The sequence below is a fragment of the Rhineura floridana genome, chromosome 4, assembly GCF_030035675.1.
Source record: "Rhineura floridana isolate rRhiFlo1 chromosome 4, rRhiFlo1.hap2, whole genome shotgun sequence".
NCBI classification, from domain to species: domain Eukaryota; kingdom Metazoa; phylum Chordata; class Lepidosauria; order Squamata; family Rhineuridae; genus Rhineura; species Rhineura floridana.
In genome coordinates, this window is record NC_084483.1 from 70112702 (window position 1) to 70137612 (window position 24911).

The following is a 24911-nucleotide window of genomic DNA, read 5'->3' on the forward strand; positions in this document are numbered from 1 at the left end:
CCAGCTGCCAGTCCAAATCAAGGGGCACCAGTGAGGGTCCTCAGGAATACAGTCAGGACTGAGCCAAGCTATTTTGCTGCCAGAGGCTGATGCCCCACATCGCCAGCTGTGGCTATTTTCCACAGGTGACACAAAGAAGGCACCCCAAGTCTTGCAGGCCTGTGGCAAAGTCTTGTGAGACTTGGCTGGTTGAGATTTGGGAGAGGTCTGGCCTCAATCTGTGGGTGACTGCTGCCTGGTATTATGCCCCAGTTGCTGCTCAGTCTCGCTAGATGCCTGGCACCTCTGGAGGGCCTATCCAGGCAACGTCTGCTGCTCGCTTTCTCTTTTGTTTGAAATTAATGTTGTGCATTTATTTAGATATTTATAAACTGCACTTTCATAAAAATATAGCAAGGCAGTGTACACCATACAAAATTACAATAAAAGCAATAAAAGAATCAATTTAAAAATATGACTTGCTAAAAGGAAATTCACATTACAAAGACCTGTTTAAATAACCCAGTTTTAGGAGATATCTAAAAGAAGGCAAGAATGATTCCTGCTGAACCTCTACTGGCAAGGAGTTTCATAGGCCACACTAAAGGCTCAGTCCCAGGTAAGGGCTAACAACCTCAGGGACATGGGGAACCACAAGAAGTGCTCAGTGATCAAGGTGGAGCAAAAGGGATCCCATGGTCCTTAAGGTACTACTTAAGGTCCTGTAGCCTTCTGTGAGCAATCTAGCTGCTACATTCTGCACTAGCTGCAGCTTCCAGACCATATACAAGGGTAGCCCCACCTAAAATGTGTTACAATAATAAAGTATTGAGCTTACCAATGCATGGACCACTGTGGTCAGCTTATCGGAGTCCAGGAGAGGTTGCAGCTGGCATACCACCCACAGCTGGTAGAAAGCACTCCTAGCACAGAAGTCACTTGGGCCTCTATTGACAAAGATGGATCAAGAAGTACTCCCAAACTGCAGACTTGCTTCTTCAAAGGGAGTGCAACTCCACCCAGAACAGGTGGTTGACCTATGGAACCACCCATCCACAAGGGCTCCATCTTTCCAGGATTCAAGCTCTAGTTATTGATCCTCATCCAGTCCACTGCTATATCCAAGCACCAGTCCAGGACTTGCATAGCCTCCCGTGACTCAGATGTAATAGAGAAGTAGAGTTAGGTATCATAAGCATACTGATGACACTTCACTCCAAAACTCCTAATTACCACTCTCAGTGACTTTATATAGATGTTGAATAGCATTGGGGAAAGAATAGTTCCCTGTGACACCCCATAGTGTAGACACTAGAAAGCTGAAGAGGACTGTCCCCCAGTGCTATTTTCAGACATGACACTAAAGGTAGAAATGGAACCACCAAAGCATAGTGCCACCAATATCCATCCCACAGAGTCAATCCAGAAATATACTGTGGTCAATGGTATCAATAGCCATTGAGAGATTAAGCAGAAGGAGCAGGATTGCATTCCCCCTGTCCTTTTCTCTATAAAGGTCAATTCAGTCTGCACATTCTCCAGCCCAGCAGAGTGTCATCTCAACCCTGTAGCCAGCCTTCCTCATTAGGCAGGGCAGCCACATGGGGGGGGGCATTGGGAATAGACATATAGCCCCAGCCCATTCCTCCACTCACTCATGGACAGTATGTGAGGGGAAGGGGAAGTCAGTGACCTTCCTTTCCCCTCACTCCTCCTCCATGCAGACAGTGTTAATTTACATCATGGGCTATTTAAAGGTCAAGCTAACAGAAAATTTAGTTTGAACACCAGGAATTAAATGACCGGCATATTTTTTGTTTCAGAAGAAAAAAGTATATTAAGGATACAGTGAACAAGGGGATATCAAAAGGTGTTAACTCCTCCTTGAGGTCCCCCCTCCTAGTTTTGTTCCTGACCTTTAGATTTTCCTTCCTGTTGGACAATCAAGGGAAAACTTTTTAACTGGTTACTATATAAAGGACTACATGCTTAGAAACTAACTGGAAAGCAATTGGATTTTTTTTTTAACTGGTTGCCCCGTTGATTTTTCTGCCCAGGAACCCTACAAAGGCCCCATGCTGAGCTGCACACATTGGGAAAATTGGAAATTAGGCCTGAGTTGCTGCCTAGGTGGTCAGCCAACCCGCCAGACTGTAGTGTGCCCAGCAGTGTTTCTATTCCTCTAGGACTGTTTTCATCCTTTGCCAACAAGTACTCAAGAAAAAGAAGAAACAATGGCTACTATGATTGAAAGTATAGTGAGCACTAGAGTAGTGGCAAATTCAGAAGTGCAGTGTCCCTTCATGTTAGTCACAGCCTTGCCCCCCCTTTTGCTGCTAGATTAAGAATGAGATCCTTTTTAAAACCTTCTTCCACAACAACAGATACCCCTAGGAGCCAATCAGCATGGGCGTGTTAGCTGCTGAGAAGAGTCTTCTCAGTGGCTGTCTCACCTCCTTTCCCTCTGATCATCTCCAATCAGCAGGGAAGGACAAGGAAGCATGTTAGAAGACTCTTCTCAGTGACTAACGCACTCCCCTTTCATGCTGATTGTCTCATAGGATGCTGAAGACATAGGAACCCTGCTGAGACCCTGCTCTGAAAAAGGTATGAGGTCTAAGACCCCCCAAAACCCTAGACGACTACACACCTGATAGTGAGTGCTTTAAAAGACTAAAGGACAACTTAGAGTAGGGTTTTTTTCAGATTGCTTTAAATTATCTCTTTATTTCACCCTATAACAGTCACCCAATCCTGCTCAACTTATCATGATAACTGCAGAATAAATTAACATTTACTTCATACTGCAAGCAAACAAATATGCTTCGTTTGCCGGCTGTGTAGAGAACACAACTGAAACTGAAAAGCAGAGCACAGGAAAGTCCAAAGGGTGGAGTTAAACTCTAGCCCATAATGCAAAGTCCTAATATTTAACTCCTCAAGAGTCATGTTACTATATACTATAGGCTGGATGTTTTTTCAGGATCACTTAAGTATAGGGTGATTGTGATCATGAAAAATCCACCCTCAGTCACGGAAAGTCTTGAGTGAGCAGACTTGAGGGCTTTCCCAGATGAGGCTTTTGTTATGCACTCACCCTGTCTTATTCACTAATTTTTTCACAGGGGCCTATTCTCAGTTGGTCTTGCTTTCCATCTCCCTGGGATCAACTTCCTAGGTTGTTAGATGTTCCCTAATAACAGCTGTTTGAACTGGGATGAGCCCTATTCCTCAGCTCAATGTATGTTTGTTTTAAATTATTTTAAATGTTTAAATAATCCTTTTGTTAGAATAAAGGGATCGATGTCTTCAACAGTGCTGTGCTTTCCCTGATGCTTTCTAAATATACAAACAGAAGGTTGAAAGAAATACTTCAAGGAAAGGGAGACAGAGGTTATAATAATTAGAAACAGCAATGAGAACAAAACTATAGGCTAAAGGAGAAATATGCGTACCCTCTGGCAGGAAAGTAACAGAAATGCAGGGTTGCCTGACCATACCCCAGTCAAGTGATGTTCCCCAACTCCTCTCTAAATTCCTGGACCCAGCTCAAGAAAGTGAGTAAGTAGGGTATGTTGATGAACAACTTGAGTGGACAACTGGAGCTTCTCCTGGCTGTGACATACACCCTATTCATTTGATCACTATACAGACTGTACAGTCTACGGGAACTGAACTATTATTGTCCCATTTGTCTCAAGGGGACAAGAACATTCAAAATGTGTGCTTCAGCATTCTGTATTTGAGACAAAATTTTCATTGGTTGTATTCAGCTTTTTTCCCTTGATTTATTACCATTTGTTACTGGTGGGACCACACAGCCAACGATATCTCAACTTACAAACATTACAGGAATAAACGCAAAAACTCTGCTGCAATATTTCATAAAGGAATGAGCGAGGGAATAAAATGTTTCTGGCTGTTGAGGGGGCAGCGAGAGTGAAGAAATGTCCCCATTAGGGGATAGCAAGTTTCTATATTGTGTTCTTCATTTTGCATCTTGAGCATTGATTAAAACGTATCAAATATCCAATGTTAGAATCAAAAGAAGCTATTTCATAAATGTACAATGAGTATTTACATGTCCTGACTAAATGTGTGCCACATCACTCTTTCCCAAATAAGGAATTTCCAAAACATAAGGCAAATTAAGGCTCATAGACATCATTCACATAATGTCATTTCTGTTCAAAACTGAAACTGGGTCAAAGATTTTTCCCCTAGTTCCTGTGGCATATTTCCTAACAAACAAACAAAAAATTTGGCAGGATATACCCCCCCAACAAAGCTGATTTCCAGGAGACAATTCTGAGACCAATGGAGTATGTGCCTCCTTTGCTGATACATGCATGTTGCAATCAAGAATTTTCCCAGTACAGATTAATGCCAGTAATCACTCATAAGCTATGCAGTTTCACTTCTGTCTTAACACAAACAGGAAAACCCAGCCATTAAGCCTGCTTTAATGGATATTCTGTTCCATCTTGTTCAGTTTATAGCAGTTCAGCTTATTTGCTTTCCTATCTACACTGACAATTTTTTTCTAATAAAATGTAAACTATTAAGTTGACCTTCCATAAATATGTAATCTTGCTATGGTTAACATTTCAGTTACAAGTTGCACATCTGGCATCATTTTTAAAAAATCCTAAATTGTTTTTGATATATATTTGAGCTGCAAGAAATGGATGTTGAAGATAAAATAATGTAGATGCTTCCTTCTGGGGAGGGGACGTCTGGATCACAGGGTAATAAAATAAAATCCCCAAACTCACATTAGGGCATTACCTTTCTATTAGGTCAAACAAAATGGTACAAAATAGTGTTCAAGTTTTCCAGTTCTCCATCTGCCGTCAAGCTAGGTAGTAAACAAAACAAGGAAAAATTTATTCATGTTGGAGCCATCAGTGGAGTGCATCTAGTCAGACTTAAGATGGAATGTGGGAAGGAGGTACCAGACATTCAAATGAGACTCTATTTAATAATAGAGTGTATTAGGTGTTTTGCCCAGGTTTCACGCTGCACTGAGGGCTGCTGGGAAGAAGAAACATACAATGGTTGAATCCCGACTGACTTTATTTTAACCTAGCACATCACCTAAAATTAATCTCCAACTTTTTTAAATAAAAAAAATGTTTCTCTGTATTCCTGTGTGCTTAGAAGAATCAGGTCTGTGCTATCAAGCTTGTGCCTTCCTTTGCTGTTATTTTTCACACAAGAGCCAAATTATCAGTGCATACAGAAGCAGCTTTAACCACACAGTTGGGGGGGGGTTCCCCTAGGAAGACAAGTGTATTTCATACCAATTACATCACCTCTTTCTCCATCTCACATGAGGCTGAGTCATTAGTATTCTTGCATACAATCTTCAAGAGCAAGTCTAGGCAGCAGCTGCTTAATTTTCTTCTCTCTTCTAACAGCGTTTAATTTACAGCAGGCAAACCTCTTATCAGGATACTTTCAAACTGCTCAGCATATGCAATTTAGGTTTGCAACATGTTCCCACTTGTCAAATATTTAAATTGCATCAAAATGCCAGCAGAGCCTCTATTATTTCTTGCAACTGAAAAAAAATATTATTCTGAGGAAAATGCATTCATGTTTAGTACTTGGCAAAATTATAGCTAGTATCAAAGACTTCAGTTTGTAGTAACTGTCCTTCAGATTAAAAGATGTCTAGTGGTTCAGAAAAAACATGATTCTAGCATCAAGAAGCCTGTCTACAAAACAATGACGGGGAGAGGAAAGGCAAGGGAGGGAATGAGAATTAGATGATTACTGGAATCATGTTAAGTAGCGAGTATGCCATCAGCATTTTTTTAGTGGGGAGGAAATCCACTATGAAAACCCAGTGAAGTCATAAAAAATCCTCAATGAAAAGCCAGTGAAGTCATGTAAAGAGGGAATTAGCAACACGTTGCTCTGTGGATCTTCAGGTAACACACACAGGCATACCCCATTTTTATCCTTACAACCACCATGCAAAAGAGCAACTGCCCAATGTCATCCAGCGAGTTTCATAGCCAGGTGGGAATGTGAACCAAAGACTCCCTGGTCCAAGTTCAACATTCTGTCAACTATACCTAAGCAGCACAATTCTAGAAGCATTTTGTCAAAGAGAAATGGGGCAACTTGCCTTAGACAAGAAATACAATTGGGATGTGAATGTTTTTGATACCTGGAGGGGGGGAATACTGGAGGGGACTAGAGCTGCTGGAGAGAACAGTGGCTCCAACATAAGAAAGAAGGTACAATCCATTACAAGCTAGGGAAAAAACTGATATTGGAAATGAATTAAAAAAGGAATATGACATTCACCTTTCAAATGAGAAAATATCAAAAGAAAAGCCCTTTTTTCAAAATCAGAAAGCAAAAACAAAAACCCCAACAGGTACAGGTAAAAAGGAATATATTTATGACACATTCTAAGCTCTGAGAGCTGCTAAGGATATACAAAGCATTGCCTCAAAGGTTACGAAAGACTTTCTCACTTTCATTGCACACTTTATTATGAAAAATTGATCAGAAAAAAATGTATCTACTAAAGGTAGTGTCCTTAACGTGGTGAGGGGGTTTGAGAGTGTTGAAGAAGCGGAGAGCAATGCTGTCAGGAGTCCAGACCAAGAGGCTATGCTCCTAGCAGGGGCACCCAAGGCGAATGGTCAAAGCTGAGACACCAGACTAAGATGCATCCAAACTCAGAGGGAGGCAATGGTAAACCACCTCTGAATACCTCTTACAACGAAAACCCTATGAGAGGTCACTGATTCATAGGGTCGCCATAAGTCGTAACCGACTTGAAGGCACATAACAACAACAAAGGTAGTGGATTGTAACCAAAGGTGTCCCATGCATGCGCAGAACAGACTTCTGCTCATGTGACAGGGTCATCTCCTCCCCCAGTGTGCCTCCGAAATCTACTCTGGTTTGAGGACCCTCCAGAGCAGATTTGGAGATGCAAAGGAGAGAAAAGGAAGCCCTCTCACATGGCATTGGATTCAACCCATTAGATTCAACTCCAGATACCAATACTCTGTCAGTGAGAAACACATTGATAAATCTAGGTACAACAGGGCCTTGATTTAATAAGTCACTGACTGGCAGCAAACAAGATGAAAAGCACTTTTTAATCTACTGGATTAGAATAATGGCCACCAAATTGTCAATATAATTAAACAAGCTGGAAAAGGCCTTAAGGATAAATACCGTCTCACACATATGGCACTTTGTTTTAAAATTCATTAAATTATTTGGTGAGAAAAAGCTTTCCCTACATTACATTTTCTGTAATGTAATGCTGTAATATAAAAATAAATCTCTCATCACAGCAAGATAACATCAGTGTTGTGAGCTACTGCCTCAGGTTGTGAACCTGGTTTGAATATACAGTTAAATGAATATGTCTCAATGGAGGATGAAGTCAGATTACATATTTCCAGTTTCTAGGATTGCAGTCCAAAGTTTTGTATTATCATTGCTGCTACTACCCTCAGGGCTGGAAAAATTCCATGTCCTTTATGCTTGCGCATTAGAAACTGAATCCTAGCAATTAAAAATATTTTTTTCCAGCCTTATAAAAAACTGGGTATTTCAAATATTTTTCCAGGTCTGGTTGTGAAAGAAAGTTTTACTGTATATCTGATTACACTATTTGGAAAGGCAGTAGAGACTGGAACTCATTAGAAATTGAAAGTTACACAAAATCATCCTAATATTTAATAAGTGTGTGTTTTGATAACTACAGAAAGAGCTACTGCCCCAGTCTATGCTGCATTCAAGTTGTTCAGTTTCATTTCAGCAAGTCTGGTCATCAAAGCCAAATGGTATTATTTTTATAGCTGCATTATGTAGTAACATTTTTTTACTTCAAGCCCTTAAAGCCAAAACCAAACAGAGTGGGATTAATGATGTTATGTTAACAGTAAAGACCAAAACTTTATTTGTAAGTAATTGCAATGCGTCTTAACGAGTGTCAGTGATGAGCCACACAGAATTGTTATTTGATTCATCTGTATTGTTTTTCAAGCAACAGTAAGTCACTGCTTCTCATTCTAAAGCCCTGGTGTCCAACAGTCAGCACTCGCTACATGTGGCGAAACAGATATTGACTTGTGGTGACTTGGTGCTTTACTTCTACCAACTTTTTAAAAAACAAATTGTTTCTTAAATTCTTTTATACATGTACCAATTCAAAAAAGCTGTCACCCTTAACAATCAGATTCATCCTTGGGTCCTATACACAGCAAAAAGCAAGATCCATTTCATTTTGACATCTACAGTTCTCAACTATCTGAAGAGCTTGTGAGGTTTCTTTCTTTATTATTATCATCATTATTATTATTATATTTATATACCACCCCATAACCGAAGCTCTCTGGGCGGTTTACAGCAATTAAAACCATTAAAAACAAATATACAAATTTAAAAACATTTTTTAAAAATCCATTTAAAAACACAATTTAAAAAATTTAAAAACAATTTTAAACACATGCTTTAGAGAGGCACCTTTTCCAGGCTAATATGATTTTACTTCAAAGCCCTCAGCATCTGAAAGATGATTAAATTGTGATGTGGACTCATATTTTAGATCAAAATGAGTTTGCAGTTCTAAATACAGTGATTCCAAAACTTTTCATTTTTTCATTGAACATGGTTCTGTAAATCACTTTTTTATGAGATAAAAACTGTGAAATCAAAATATAGGTCGTAGATACTGGACGAAAATTTGCAGGCAGGGTTGAGGTGTAGTAGTAACATATTTTATGCCTGATTTCCCTGGTAATGAAAGGCTTGTGTGTTTTTGTGCCTCCAAAAAGTTTTTTAAAAATTGTCATGTGGTAAAAATGTTAACACATTCACCACAATTTTGGCAAGTATGAAAAAGTGTTGGACACCTCTGCTCTAAAGCATTATTTACTTTATAGTTCATGACATAAAAATGTGTATGTCTATATCCATCAAAATCTTTTCACATTCTCGGGTGAGAATACAGTTTGTAGGAAACCAAAGAATACATGCTATAGAAATCTGAGCTTATAGATCTCAATTATTACAGCAACAATATGCCATCTGTAAAACATGAACCAGAACAGGAAATTAGACACAAGTGTAAAAAAAAAAGCCAAGAATGATTGAGTAATAGTAATAGCATTTATTCAGTATTTTTGAGTGTTCAGAGTGTTTGACTTTACAATGCTTGAAATGGTGAGAGGACACCGCTCTGTGGGAGAGCATGTTTTGTATATATAAGATCCCCAGTTTCTATCACTGGCATTTCTATTAAAAAACCTCTCAGCTATAAGGCTTAGGAAATGTCCCTACCCGACAGCAAATGCTAATCAGTTATAAGGTACCTTCGAATATTCACAACATTGTGTCAGGGTAATTACAGGTATGGTCAGAGAATTTTTATGACATTTACATTCCACCCTATTTCATTGGAACTAAAGGTAGCAGATGGAAAGTATCTAAGCTCTGAGCAGTTCCAGACCTGCTTAGGTTCAGCACAGTTGCTGCATCATATGCTCTCATGACAGGCCCTAAGAACGGAGAATAGTGGCCTTGCCTAAGGTAACCTAATGGGTTTATGGGTGAGGCCAGTTTTGAGCCTGGGAATTCCCAGTTCACATTTAGTCACCACACAACACCAGTTTTCATTTTACATTATTATTCCCCTCAATAGATTTAAATCCAAGTTGCCTAGCATAGTTGGCTTGTAAATCAATGTTATTTTAGCCTCAACATTTCATACCGTAGGTTCAGAACTCAAATTTCAGTTAAAAAAAATTCTATGAAAATGATACAATTATAACAATAAGTGTTTCGGAATTGCCACCTCAACTGAATGTTAATCTCTTGTTCATTATAAATACCAAAACTGCTTTTTTTATATTTCATTAAATATGTGAAACACAAACAAGTTAGGCATTAACACTTTATGTAGTTGCAAAACAGTGAATCTCTGTACCAAAAAAGGCCTGTGTGGTATGCAAAATTCTTATGTATCTCACAGTGAATCTATTAGGCATCCTTGTCCTTCATGACTATATTCCTGTTAAATGGATCATATCTGCATAAGCAAATGCAGGCATAAAGCATCAGATATATTCATTTACTGTGCAACCCTATGCCTGTTTTATTTGTAAGTTCGGCGATGGGATTTGCTGCTTGGGGTTTGCAGCCTTATGCAGAAATCTTACGAACCTTTACTTAGGAAGGACTTCTGAGTACATATACGGAGGATCAATCTGATAGACTCCATTCTATGCCTTTTTTTCATGGCGATATAAAGGGTTACCACTTTAACAGAAGTACTTCTACGTGTTGGGAAAGGCGGTTTGTACAGGGTTCGTTGCAAAACGGGAGGGCCGCAGGAAAAGAAAGTATTTATTACGTGGCACAACTGATTTTGCACGCAGTTTTAAAAAACTTGGTTATAAGGAAGCTATAAAATTGTCCTGAGATCAACACAGAAAAAAAACGAAGTGCTTTGAAGGTTAAGCCATCATCACCGACGAGACAGGAGCTGCTGTGGAAACCAGCTTACTATGTTTCAGCAACGGGCACCAAAGTAGCAGGAGACCTATTTGCAGAGCCCCTCCAAGCTCTCCAGAGCGCTCTTCATGTCCCGGATGCGCCGGGCCAAGGCCGGCACCGGCTGCATCTCTTTGTCCAGCTCCTCACAGCGCGCCATCAGGGTATACATGGAGCGGATGGTCGTGTCCACCGCCTCGCCCAGACTCTCCACGCCGTCCCGATAGGTCTGGATGCACCCCACACTGAGGGCTGTCAGGGCCTGAAGGGCACCGTGCACGCTCCACAACAGCTCGTCCACCTGCGTCGCCACCTGAACGGCAAGAGCCGCCAACTCCTGCAAAGCCTTGGGGTCAATGGCCGGAATCAGGCACCCGGAGCCCGTTGAGGCGCTGAGACGGATCTGCTGTTTATTATTTATTTATTTATTTTATTTCATTTTTAAACCGCCCATAGCGAATAGCTCTCTGGGCGGTGTACAAAAGATTAAAAGTACAGAAATACAAAATATCACAATAAATAAACTGAAACAAAGAGATTTAAAATTGTAACATTAAACGCTTTAAAATGCCTGGGAGCATAGCCAGGTCTTAACCTGGCGCCGAAAAGATAGAAGCGTCGGCGCCAGGCGTATTTCTTCGGGGAGGCTATTCCACAATTCGGGGGCCACTACAGAAAAGGCCCTAGATCGAGTAACTGTCCTCCGGGCTTCCCGATGGGTTGGTACCCGGAGGAGGGCCTTAGACGCTGAGCGAAGTGACCGGGTCGGTTCATAGCAGGAGAGGCGTTCCACAAGATACTGCGGTCCCACGCCGTGTAAGGCTTTATAGGTCAAAACCAGCACCTTGAATCTGGCTCGGAAGCAAATAGGTAGCCAGTGCAAACGGGCCAGAACAGGTGTTATATGCGCTGACCGGCTGGTTCTCGTCAGCAGTCTGGCTGCTGCGTTTTGCACTAGCTGAAGCTTCCGAACTGTCTTCAAGGGCAGCCCTACGTAGAGCGCATTACAGTAATCCAACCTAGAAGTTACCAGAGCATGAACAACTGAGGCGAGGTCATCCCTGTCCAGATAGGGGCGTAGCTGGGCTACCAACCGAAGGTGGTAGAATGCATTCCTTGCCACCGTGGCCACTTGCGCCTCCAGAGACAAGGAAGGATCGAAAAGAACCCCAAGACTACGAACCTGTTCCTTCAAGGGGAGTGTAACCCCATCTAGAACAGGGTAAGCATCCACCATCTGGGCAGGGAAGGCATTCACCAACAGTGTCTCAGTCTTGTCTGGATTGAGTCTCAGTTTATTAGCTCTCATCCAGTCCATTATCGCGGTCAGGCAGTGATTCAGCACATCCACAGACTCACCTGTAGAAGATGAAAAGGAGAAATAGAGCTGCGTGTCATCAGCGTACTGGTGGCAACGCACTCCAAAACTCCTGATGACCGCACCCAGAGGCTGCATGTAGATGTTAAAAAGCATGGGGGACAAAACCGACCCCTGAGGGACTCCACAATGGAGAGTCCAAGGAGTTGAGCAATGTTCCCCAAGTACTACCTTCTGGTGACGATCCGCCAAGTAGGAGCGTAACCACTGCCAAGCAGTGCCTCCAACTCCCAACTCCGCGAGTCTCCCCAGAAGGATACCATGGTCGATGGTATCAAACGCCGCTGAGAGATCAAGGAGAATCAACAGAGTCACACTCCCTCTGTCCCTCTCCCGACAAAGGTCATCATACAGGGCGACCAAGGCTGTTTCAGTGCCAAAACCAGGCCTAAAACCGGATTGAAATGGACCCAGATAATCGGTCTCATCCAAGAGCACCTGGAGCTGACCGGCAACCACCCGCTCCAGAACCTTGCCCAAAAAGGGGACATTCGCCACCGGTCTATAGTTGTTCAGGTCATCTGGGTCTAAGGAAGGTTTCTTTAAGAGAGGTCTTACTACTGCCTCCTTGAGGCTACTAGGGACTACTCCCTCTCTCAAGGAGGCATTTATCACTTCCTTGGCCCAGCCGGTGGTAGCAGTCCTGCTAGCCTTCACTAGCCAAGATGGACAAGGATCTAGAGCAGACGTGGTCGCCCGCACCAATCCAAGTACCTTGTCCACTTCCTCAAGCTGCACCAACTGAAACTCATCCAATAATGAAAGACAAGACCGTGTTCTGGACACTTCAATGGATTCGTCTGTCATAACATCGGAGTCTAGGTCCCTACGGATGCATGCAATTTTATTTTGGAAGTGCCCTGCGATGTCGTTACAGCGAGCTTCAGATGTTTCAATAGTATCTCGAGGACCAGAATGTAAGAGTCCTCGTACAACCCTAAAAAGCTCTGCAGAGCGGCAGAGAGATGTCCTGATAGAGGCAGCGAAGTGAAACTTCTTCGCCGCCCTTACCACTTTTATATACGACTTAGTAGAGGCACTTACCAAAGCATAACTGCATCCGTCTGGAGTTCGTCTCCATTTGCACTCCAGCCTCCTTCTCTCTTGCTTCATCACTCTCAGCTCCAGGATATACCACGGAGCTGTATGAGCTCTGCATCGAAGAGGGCGCGCGGGAGCAATCGTGTCAATAGCCCGGGCCATCTCCATATTCCACAGTTCGACCAAGGCCTTGACAGGAGCGCCAGTACTATCAGCTGGAAAAACTCCCAGAGCCGTCTGAAAACCAATAGGATCCATAAGCCTCCGAGAGCGGACCAACTTAATAGGTCCCCCACCCTTGCAGAGGGAAAGAGTCGTTGTAAGTCTAAAACTCAGCAGGAGGTGATCTGTCCATGACAATGGAGTAGATGAAAAACACCCCACCTCCAGATCACCATTTCCATGACCAGTGGCGAAGATCAAATCAAGAGTGTGACCCGATACATGCGTTGGGCCAGTAACAAATTGAGACAGCCCCATGGTTGTCATGGAGGCCATGAAGTCCTGAGCCACCCCAGATAAAACAGTCTCGGCATGAATGTTGATGTCCCCCAACACCACAAGTTTGGGGGACCTCAGGAATACCTCCGAGACTATCTCTGTCAGCTCAGCTAGGGAAGCTGTTGGGCAGCAAGGTGGACGGTACACCAACAGGATTCCCAGTCTGTCTCCTTGGCCCAGCACAAGGTGGAGGCACTCTAGACCAGTCGCCATCTGGACAGGATGCCTCGTGAGAAAGTACTCCTATAGACCACAGCGACCCTGCCTCCCCGACCCTCAGGTCTACCATAGTGCTGCACCGTATACCCAGGTGGACAAAGCTGAGAGAGAGCAACTCCTCCCTGCTCACCCACCCAGGTCTCGGTTAGACATGCCAGGTCGGCACCCTCATCCACAATTAAGTCGTGGACAAGGGAGGTTTTATTATATACCGACCTGGCATTCAAGAGCAGCACTTGGAGATCCGAGAGCTGGCTGATAGGACAACCGGCAATCCTGTGGGTAAGAGGAGAACTGGAACAAGGCACAGACACAACTTGTCTGGGGCGAGTTCCCCTTACCTGGCACGTTCTCCTCCTAGTGCCATACCTCCCATAACCCGTCACTACGCTAATTGGGGCCCCCAAAAGCCTCCCCGTTAAATGCAAAATATGCTGTCCCAGGCACATATTTAAAAATACTAAAACACAACAGGCACATTCACACAACAACACATAAAATACACATAAACGCACACAAACACATCCACACAATCTCATTCACACGCACAAACAAACAAACTAACTAACAAGTTAAAATATGCCCAAACATCAACACTAGCAGCCGGTATTAAGAATACTCCTCCGCATCAAACTTCGTCCATAAATAATATCTGCAAATAAAGTTGTAAAATATCTGCCCAAGACCCAATACACAAACAAACAAGTAAGCAAGCCAAAAGGGTAAAACACGCCCCAAGCAGCGAACTTGAATGGAGTGGCGGCAAGCAGGCAGAAAGCCACGATGAAACAAAGACATGGGAGCAGGCAGAAGCTAAGTTCTAAGTTGCTGGCTACGAAGTGGGTGAGGCACCCGTCCCAACGCACCGTGCCTTCCAGCTCCAAGGTGCCCGGCTGTTCCTCCATCAAACTCACTGCGTCCGGGCCCCCAGGGGCAATCACCGGCGCTGCTGCCTCCTCAGTCATAGCTCGCTCCCTACCCGGAACCTCCGGTGGCACTTCGGATTTTTCCGTATCAGCCACCTCCCGCCCGAAAGGGCGGCCTTTCGCTGTATTACGTCTTTTCGGATTGGGCGGTACATACACAATGGAGGCGTGGCAAAGGCGCCCAACAGAGCAAGCCAGTCCTTGTTTACTCAGAAGTAAATCCCATCGAATTCAATGAGGCTTACTCCCAAGTAAGTGTGCTTACGAGTGCTGCCTAAGAAAGCTGACAGACGGACCTTCTCCCCAGGCCCATTTCTCACTTCGCTAAGAAGCTGGAAAAAGCTGCTTGACTTGGAAAGAGGGTGTGCTCTCCTACAGTATTTGTGTCTGTCTTCATTGGGAGAGCATGGGGCCCATCACAGGATGAATTCTCAGCTGATTGAACAACGACGAGGGAGAGGCGGGATCCCGTGCAACCTTTTTGTTCTGATTGGCAGGCAAGAGTAATAACAGTGAGGCGCTGTAGTGCCTTCTCTTCACTCCCCCGCCATGTTTTCCTAGCAGCGGAGCTGATCGCTTTACCAGCGAAGCCTCGGAAAGCCCGAGCAGGGGCTCCGCAATCATATCCCTGCGCCCCAACTGTTTTTCCTTGTCCACTAACCCAACTATTTTTCACCACCTCTGCGCTGCTGCGCGAATCCTACTCCTTTACCATGGTGACTACCACAGCGCCTTCACCCTTCCTAGCCCGGATCTCGGCCGGTACCGAGGACTCCCGGAGGTTTCCTGTGTCCCTATTCCAGCGTCTCATGCGGGCGGACTACAGCGGTGAAAGCCACCAGCCCATCTGCTGCCCAGTGGGACCAGGCGGTAGCGCCCGCCCCGCGCTGAAAAGAGTGCGGCGACGAAGAGGGAAAATTCGGTCCACTCCCTCTGGCCTTTTACAGAGTCGCTACCAACAGTATCAACAACACCGCGCAGGCCTGGCGCGAAGAAACACCGCGCAGGGGGCGCGCAATCCCTACGAAGTCCCCGTCCCCTCGTCAGATCCTGGGCTAGAAACAGTCCCGACGGAGGAACCTCCGGCAGCTTTGCCAAGAACAGCCCCCATCACCAAGCCCCTCAGAAAAGAGGTAAAGAGGGGTGCGGGCGGGTTTACGAACCGAAGAGACAAGCCGTTTCTCTGGTTCGAGGGGGGATGGGGCTGCGCAGTTTCCGTTTGGCTGTTGAGGCTGGGAAAAGGGGGGGGTGGGGAGTAGGAGGAAGTTTCCGTTACGTTTGTTGTATTTCGTGTGCGTGAGAGAGAGCTCAAAGCGAGATTCCACGTAGGCTGATAGGTTGAAAGACTCCACCAATGAGCTTGGCGGCTGCGCCCAGCAACAGCCCGATTTAGCTCGTTGGCCGCGGCAGCGCCGGGTGGTGAGACGTGACGGCGCTGCAGTGCCAATGGACGGAGAGAAAGGGGGCCTTAGGGCGGGGCTCACCTAGTGTAGATCATGTTACGGGCTTGCCTCGGCTCTCCTTCGTAATGAACTGGAGGGGGGGAAGCGCGAGCCATGCTCGCTGGGAAGTCCTTGCTGGCTCCGCAGTCATACCTGGCAGGGAAGTCGGTGTTGACATCAAGTTGCCCGAAAGTTCTTCCCCCATGACCAAGATAAAAAAGGACTTATATGTTTCCGTCTTTAAAACCTTTTTAAAAGTTTTCTGCCTGGGATAGTTTTTCACTTTGTGGAAAAACTTTTAAAATATGCTTATGGAACCTGGGCGTCGCTTCTTCTCCAATAATCCTACCGGATCCCTTTGGGCTCCTTTACTTGACACTTGCTTAGAAAAATTTCTTATCTTGCCAGCTGACTGATATTTACAGTGAAGGTCTGTATTTATTTATTTATTTTTATTTAATTTAATTTATATACCGCCCTAAGCCCAAGGGCTCTCTGGGCGGTGTACATAGAATAAAGCAATCAGGAATATATAAATACAATAAAACAATAGAATCAAACCAACAAAGGTAAACAAAAATAATCAAACAGTAGCAAAATACAACAATACATATAATAATACACATTAAAATGCCTGGGAATATAAAAAGGTTTTCACCTGGCGCCGAAAAGATAGCAGCGTCGGCGCCAGGCGCACCTCATCAAGGAGACCATTCCATAGTATGGGAGCCACAACCGAAAAGGCCCTATTTCTAGTCACCACCCTCCGAGCTTCTCGATGGGATGGTACTCGGAGGAGGGCCTTAGATGTTGAGCGCAGTGTACGGGTAGTTTCATATTGGGAGAGGCGCTCCACCAGGTATTGCGGTCCCATGCCGTGTAAGGCTTTATAGGTCAAAACCAGCACTTTGAATTTAGCCCGGAAACAAATAGGAAGCCAGTGCAGACGAGCCAGAACGGGTGTAATATGAGCGGACCTTCTTGTCCGCATCAACAATCTGGCCGTTGCATTCTGGACTAACTAGTTTCCGAACTGTCATTCAAGGGCAGCCCAACGTAGAGCGCATTGCAGTAGTCCAATCTAGAAGTTACCAGAGCATGAACGACTGAGGCGATGTCGCTACTGTCCAGATAGGGACGTAGCTGGGCTACCAATCGAAGATGGTAGAAAGCATTCCTTAAGAACATAAGAAGAGCCTGCTGGATCAGGCCAGTGGCCCATCTAGTCCAGCATCCTGTTCTCACAGTGGCCAACCAGGTGCCTGGGGAAAGCCCGCAAGCAGGACCCGAGTGCAAGAACACTCTCCCCTCCTGAGGCTTCCGGCAACTGGTTTTCAGAAGCATGCTGCCTCTGACTAGTGGCAGAGCACAGCCATCATGGCTAGTAGCCATTGATAGCCCTGTCCTCCATGAATTTGTCTAATCTTCTTTTAAAGCCGTCCAAGCTGGTGGCCATTACTGCATCTTGTGGGAGCAAATTCCATAGTTTAACTATGCGCTGAGTAAAGAAGTACTTCCTTTTGTCTGTCCTGAATCTTCCAACATTCAGCTTCTTTGAATGTCCACGAGTTCTAGTATTATGAGAGAGGGAGGAGAACTTTTCTCTATCCACTTTCTCAATGCCATGCATAATTTTGTACACTTCTATCATGTCTCCTCTGACCCGCCTTTTCTCTAAACTAAAAAGCCCCAAATGCTGCAACCTTTCCTCATAAGGGAGTCGCTCCATCCCCTTGATCATTCTGGTTGCCCTCTTCTGAACCTTTTCCAACTCTATAATATCCTTTTTGAGATGAGGCAACCAGAACTGTACACAGTATTCCAAATGCGGCCGCACCATAGATTTATACAATGGCATTATGATATCGGCTGTTTTATTTTCAATACCTTTCCTAATTATCGCTAGCATGGAATTTGCCTTTTTCACAGCTGCCGCACACTGGGTCGACATTTTCATCGTGCTGTCCACTACAACCCCGAGGTCTCTCTCCTGGTCAGTCACCGCCAGTTCAGACCCCATGAGCGTATATGTGAAATTAAGATTTTTTGCTCCGATATGCATAATTTTACACTTGTTTATATTGAATTGCATTTGCCATTTTTCTGCCCATTCACTCAGTTTGGAGAGGTCTTTTTGGAGCTCTTCGCAATCCCTTTTTGTTTTAACAACCCTGAACAATTTAGTGTCGTCAGCAAACTTGGCCACTTCACTGCTCACTCCTAATTCTAGGTCATTAATGAACAAGTTGAAAAGTACAGGTCCCAATACCGATCCTTGAGGGACTCCACTTTCTACAGCCCTCCATTGGGAGAACTGTCCGTTTATTCCTACTCTCTGCTTTCTGCTTCTTAACCAATTCCTTATCCACAAGAGGACCTCTCCTCTTATTCCATGACTGCTAAGCTTCCTCAGAAGCCTTTGGTGAGGTACCTTGTCAAACGCTTTTTGAAAGTCTAAGTACACTATGTCCACTGGATCACCTCTATCTATATGCTTGTTGACACTCTCAAAGAATTCTAATAGGTTACTGAGACAGGACTTGCCCTTGCAGAAGCCATGCTGGCTCTGCTTCAGCAAGGCTTGTTCTTCTATGTGCTTAGTTAATCTAGCTTTAATAATACTTTCAACAGTTTTCCAGGGACAGAAGTTAAGCTAACTGGCCTGTAATTTCCGGGATCCCCTCTGGATCCCTTTTTGAAGATTGGTGTTACATTTGCCACTTTCCAGTCCTCAGGCACGGAGGAGGACCCAAGGGACAAGTTACATATTTTAGTTAGCAGATCAGCAATTTCACCTTTGAGTTCTTTGAGAACTCTCGGGTGGATGCCATCCGGGCCCGGTGATTCAGTTTTTATATTGTCCATTAAGCTTAGAACTTCCTCTCTCGTTACCACTATTTGTCTCAGTTCCTCACAATCCCTTCCTGCTAATGTTAGTTCAGGTTCAGGGATCTGCCCTATATCTTCCACTGTGAAGACAGATGCAAAGAATTCATTTAGCTTCTCTGCAATCTCCTTATCGTTCTTTAGTACACCTTTGACTCCCTTATCATCCAAGGGTCCAATAGTCTCCCTAGATGGTCTCCTGCTTTGAATGTATTTATAGAATTTTTTGTTGTTGGTTTTTATGTTCTTAGCAATGTGCTCCTCAAATTCTTTTTTAGCATCCCTTATTGTCTTCTTGCATTTTTTTTGCCAGAGTTTGTGTTCTTTTTTATTTTCCTCATTTGGACAAGACTTCCATTTTTTGAAGGAAGACTTTTTGCCTCTAAGAGCTTCCTTGACTTTGCTCGTTAACCATGCTGGCATCTTCTTGGCCCTGGCGGTACCTTTTCTGATCTGCGGTATGCACTCCAGTTGAGCTTCTAATATAGTGTTTTTAAACAACTTCCAAGCATTTTCGAGTGATGTGACCCTCTGGACTTTGTTTTTCAGCTTTCTTTTTACCAATCCCCTCATTTTTGTGAAGTTTCCTCTTTTGAAGTCAAATGTGACTGTGTTGGATTTTCTTGGCAATTGGCCAGTTACATGTATGTTTAATTTAATAGCACTGTGGTCACTGCTCCCAATCGGTTCAACAACACTTACATCTCGCACCAGGTCCCGGTCCCCACTGAGGATTAAGTCCAGGGTTTCCGTCCCTCTGGTCGGTTCCATGACCAACTGGTCTAGGGAATAGTCATTTAGAATATCTAGAAACTTTGCTTCTTTGTCATGACTGGAACACATATGCAGCCAGTCTATGTCCGGGTAGTTGAAGTCACCCATTACTACCACATTTCCTAGTTTGGATGCTTCCTCAATTTCATATCTCATCTCAAGGTCTCCCTGAGCACTTGCCACTGAGGCTACCTGAGCCTCAAGAGACAAGGAAGAGTCGATAAGAACTCCCAAGCTACGAACCTGTTCTTTCAAGGGGAGTGTAACCCCGTCCAGAACAGGGTGAACATCCACCATCTGGGCAGAGGAGGCACTCACCAACAGCGTCTCAGTCTTGTCTGGATTAAGCTTCAGTCTGTTAGCTCCCATCCAATCCATTATCGTGGCCAGGCAACGGTTTAGTACATTAACAGCCTCACCTGAGGAAGATGAAAAGGAGAAATAGAGTTGCGTGTCATCAGCGTACTGGTGACAACGCACTCCAAAACTCCTGATGACTGCACCCAGCGGCTTCATATAGATGTTGAAAAGCATGGGGGACAGTACCGATCCCTGTGGGACTCCACAATGGAGAGTCCAGGGTATCGAGCAGTGTTCCCCAAGCACTACCTTCTGTTGACGACCCACCAAGTAGGAGCGGAGCCACTGCCAAGCATTACCCCCAACTTCCAACTCCGTGAGCCTTCCCAGAAGGATACCATGGTCGATGGTATCAAAAGCAGCTGAGAGATCAAGGAGAATCAACAGGGTCACACTCCCCCTGTCCCTCTCCCGACAAAGGTCATCATACAGGGCAACCAAGGCTGTTTCGGTACCAAACCCAGGCCTAAAACCGGATTGAAACGGATCAAGATAATCAGTGTCATCCAAGAGCCCCTGGAGCTGGTCGGCCACCACCCGCTCCAGAACCTTGCCCAGGAACGGAACATTCACCACAGGTCTATAGTATCGTACAGCCCAATAGAGTACAATCATGTGCATGCTTTCTCGGAATTAAGACCAAATACTTTAGATGGGGTTTATTCCCTAGTAAAGTTATCTCCAGACTATTATTTTAAGTGTACACTAGAAATTTAGGTCTGTGCTACTCTGTTGTCCTGGTGTGACAAATCCACTTAAAAATGAATTTCTGTGTTAGGATAGTGAAAGGGAAATGCACTGAAAAGTGGGACAGACAAATGAGGGGAAAATGTATAATCATTGCACAAGCAAAATGGAATGAATTTAGGACAGTACTCCTAGTCACCTAATCTCCCTGCAAACTAATCAGATTGAATGCTCAAGGCATAGTCTTACCACTACATAATTGTTGTGCAAGCAAATTGGGATGAGTGCTCAAAAAAACAGGTCATCTGGGCAAGCCCTAAGTGTGCATAGGATTACAGCTTTATAAATTCATTAACTCGCTGCTTTGTGCTTTGAGAAATGAAGTCTGATGGCTAAGTTTGATTGCTTCAGGTAGCTGCCCAGTGGTCTTCTGAAGATATTTAGGCAGCTAACCTATACATCCTTAGAAGCCCCGTAAGTACAAGTAAGCATGATGGGGTTAGGCTGCTAGGACCCTCTCTTAAGGCTGCTTGTTTTGTTTACTAATATATTTATACTGTTTGTTAGACAAATATTGTCTCACAAGACTGGCTGCGTTAATCAAAATGGCAACAGAGACTGTGCCTGTGGGCTTACTAATTAAAAAGACAAAACAATACACACATGGGGGAGGGAGAATCAGTTTGATATGGTAAGTTGTAAGGCTTTTATATCCAGTTAAAGCCTGGCTGACCTTTCTGTGCTGGTGTGACTACCTGGTGGCCTTTGGCTCTCTGACTGATGGATAGAATTAGACTGGTCTTGCCTTTGCTGTGATGATGTTCCTGGGGCTGCAGTTGCGGTAAATGTCCCATTCATTGAAACTAGTAGGACTAATTTCCAAGTAAATTTATTCAGGCTCGCTTCAGTGAGATTTTTCAGGTAGATACTTGGTGAGCCTCAGGGTAAGATTCAATTAGGAGCTGATGTCAAATTTCTTCTTTTGGTTAAATTTATTTTTATTTTTTTTATTTCTAGTTTTAACATGTGCAGTAACTGTTGTTAGTTTTTACTCTTTTATATTTTTGTTGTATTTTATTATGGGATTTTATTGTATATATTTGTATTTCTTTGTTGTACACCGCCCAGAGAGCTATGCTAGTGGGGCGGTATAAAAATTTAACAAATAAATAAATAAAATTTTTGCTGATTCAGCTTGTCCCAGTTCTTCCACATTAGAAGCTAAAGCAAGCCATAGATATAAAACTGGCTGGTCATGGCTTAGCTACAACAAGATATTGGCAGTGCTTTAATAAAACAAAATACCTGGTGTACTGAAAGCAGTGGATAGCACTATATGTGCTGCCAAGATACATAAAAGAAAAACGTTGTGGGGGGGAAAGGTTTGAAAAGGGATTACGAGTTTGTTGTATCAGCACACTTCTTCGTAAGCTAGTAATGGACATTATAGAGTCACTTAACACAATAAAGAGTGAAAGAGAGTGTGCTGATGTAAAGGACAACTAATTTTGAGACAATATATGTGAATGTAGTTATACATGTGAATGTAGTTAATTGTATTTATGAGGTTATTTTTTTATCTTTGCAGTTGTTCAAAAACAGGATGGGAAAGTCTGAGAAAGTTACCATTCCTTACAATCAACCTGTTCACAGTATACACTTATGTGACCAATCGAAGATTAATAGACAGAGGAGCAAATGTAATATACCATTAAACAAAATTCCACCTACAAAAAAAAGTGAAAATATCTTGTGGCAAGAATCAGTGTCGCCTGAACTCATTAAAAAGCAGGAGAAAAAGCCTCTGAAAACTGCAGAAAATGTGAAATCAAAGAAACCCATCTTTCTGTCTGAAGCCAACCAAAAAGAAAACTATGCTGGGGCAAAATTTAGTGACCCTCCTTCTCCCAGCGTCCTTCCAAAGCCTCCCAGTCATTGGGTAGGAAGCACTGTTGAATATTCTGACCAAAACAGGGAGATGATGGCAGTCCATCTAAAAACTCTCTTAAAAGTTCGAGCATAGCTTACGGATATTTACATAGAACATACTAAAAATTTGGAACCTGCCTTGTTGCAACATGAAGTGCAAAAGACTGTCAAGTCTTAAATTCACAAACTTGTGCTCTATTTTTTATGGTTCTGTAAATAGTGTATATCATGTATTGTGTATATTCATATTTTGAGGTACATTTTAGTTTTGTTATGAAAGGATGTATTTTACACTGCCCATGTGGTAGATTTTTTGTATATAATGATGGACACCTTCTAATGTGCACTTGGCACATGAAAAGACCTGACAATGTTTGCACAAGGTGCTGAGATTTTGAAAGAAGAAAAGCTCATCTCAAGGTTCAAATGGAAATGTGAAAACATTACTAATGCACTACTGAAAAGTTCTTCAATTTGCCACAAAACTTCATTGAATAAGAAGCTCTCATAAAAATGTGAATTTGAAATATAGAGAAGTTCAATTTGTTATTGCAAATATAAATTTTAATTAGATGAATTAGCCCAAAAACGTAGCACTGTTTATTCTCTAACAAAGAATAGCAGAGCAAACTGCCAGAGATAATTGGCTATTTTATTTTAAAAAGAATTTAAATAAAACAATTTGGCCTCCCCTTACTTGGTTGTCATTCTTTGTGAGTTGTTCTGTCTTAATGGTGGTTCAGCACATACAAAATATCCTTGTGTTTTGTCAATGTTTATGACATACAGTAGGGCCCCACTCATGGCGGGTTATGTTCCAGACCCCCGCCTAAAATCGGAACTCATTCAATAGAATGGCAGCCGATGCCCGAAAAACACTGTAAAAGCGGAACAAGCGCCATGAGTGGGGCCTTACTCTAATTGAAAGCCGCTGTATTAGCAGAATGCCAAAAAGCAGGGCCCTACTGTTCATCTTTTAGTATTCCAACTTAATTTTCCATTATTGCTGCAATAATTTCAATTATAGAGAAAACAAAGGTAGGCAACTATAAAGCTGTAAATTTCCATCACATTTGTAAAAAAAAACAAAAAACCTGTCAACTACTTCTGGGGTGCTCAGTGCTGAGATTCCATATTGCTAGGTGTATACAAGTACAAAACAAACTGTCTAAATAGGCAAAAGAAAAAATGTGCCATTTACAACCATGAAGTAAATAGATCTGCCCACTGATTTCAATAGGAAGTGGACTGCAGTACCCAAGAGTAGGAATGGAGATAGAATAGTGGTTTGTGCTAAATATCTGCAAAGAGAGAGAACTTTATTGATAACTCAGGATTAGCCCCATTTTGCTGGAACAATTTCTTTGCTTTCAATTTGTTCCTTTTGTTTTGGTCTGAAAGCCAAGTTCCAGACCAAATAGAACTAACAAATCCAAAATACAACCATGCATATTTTTGTAGCCATGTCCCAAATATCTCTCCTGATCCATTCTCTAAAAGAGACGGTTTTTCAACACTACATGTTCTCAAAGCAGATGGTGTACATGCTGTAAATATGTGATAATAAACCCACACAATCTGTTTCATTAAAAAAAGTCTTTTTTTATCACAGCCTCTTCTGCTTCATATTAGACACTTTTCATATTAGGGCCCCTTAGCACTACTGAGGCAATGCTTTTCTGCAATTAGCTGAAAGCAGAATTACAAAGGTATTTCCACAAGGCACTGAATAGAGACTTATTTCCCCCATACAAATTTGGTAATACCTCTTCCTATATGAGCAAGATCCCACTATATGTTTCCCTTCAACCTGCAGCTTCTTCCTTGCCCCCTTTTAAAAAAAGCAACTAGTTAGTTGTTTCCTGTTCAACTGCGATAGTTAATTACATTTATTTGTTGCTTAGTACAAAAATGTCTCAAAAGCAACTTACAAGTTATAATACATAACAAAAATTAAAATACATCAAAATTAAATAAAAATATCAAAGTGCTCATTTTACAATAATATAAAAAAGACAAATCCTATTCCTCTGTCCTACTAAAAGTGAACACCAAATACAGGCTTGGGTATGATCATACCCCATAATCCCATTTAATTGCAGCTTCCTGAATTGTTCTAGTTTGCAGGGGGGAGAAGGATTTTTTATTCTTCCTGTTTGCAATTAAAACAATTACTCTTATTTTTGTAGTAGTGCAATTTTGCATTTTAAAGAGGGGGGAGCAAGAAGAAAGCTGGTAATGAAAGGACGGTAGACC

The 24911-nt window shown here is 43.0% G+C and overlaps 2 protein-coding genes across 2 annotated transcripts; one reads left to right on the forward strand and one right to left on the reverse strand.

Moving 5' to 3' along the window:
- Positions 1–9131: 9131 nt before the first annotated feature.
- Positions 9132–15790, reverse strand: LOC133383162 (BLOC-1-related complex subunit 6-like). Its single transcript, XM_061623305.1, has 3 exons — positions 14518–15790; positions 12935–13168; positions 9132–10918 (listed from the first exon to the last, which is right to left on the reverse strand). Exons 1-3 carry the CDS (start codon positions 14614–14616, stop codon positions 10562–10564), a joined length of 690 nt encoding a protein of 229 aa, XP_061479289.1. The 5' UTR covers positions 14617–15790; the 3' UTR covers positions 9132–10561.
- Positions 14828–23351, forward strand: PNRC1 (proline rich nuclear receptor coactivator 1). Its single transcript, XM_061623304.1, has 2 exons — positions 14828–15710; positions 22315–23351. Exons 1-2 carry the CDS (start codon positions 15291–15293, stop codon positions 22747–22749), a joined length of 855 nt encoding a protein of 284 aa, XP_061479288.1. The 5' UTR covers positions 14828–15290; the 3' UTR covers positions 22750–23351.
- The last annotated feature ends 1560 nt before the right edge of the window (positions 23352–24911 follow it).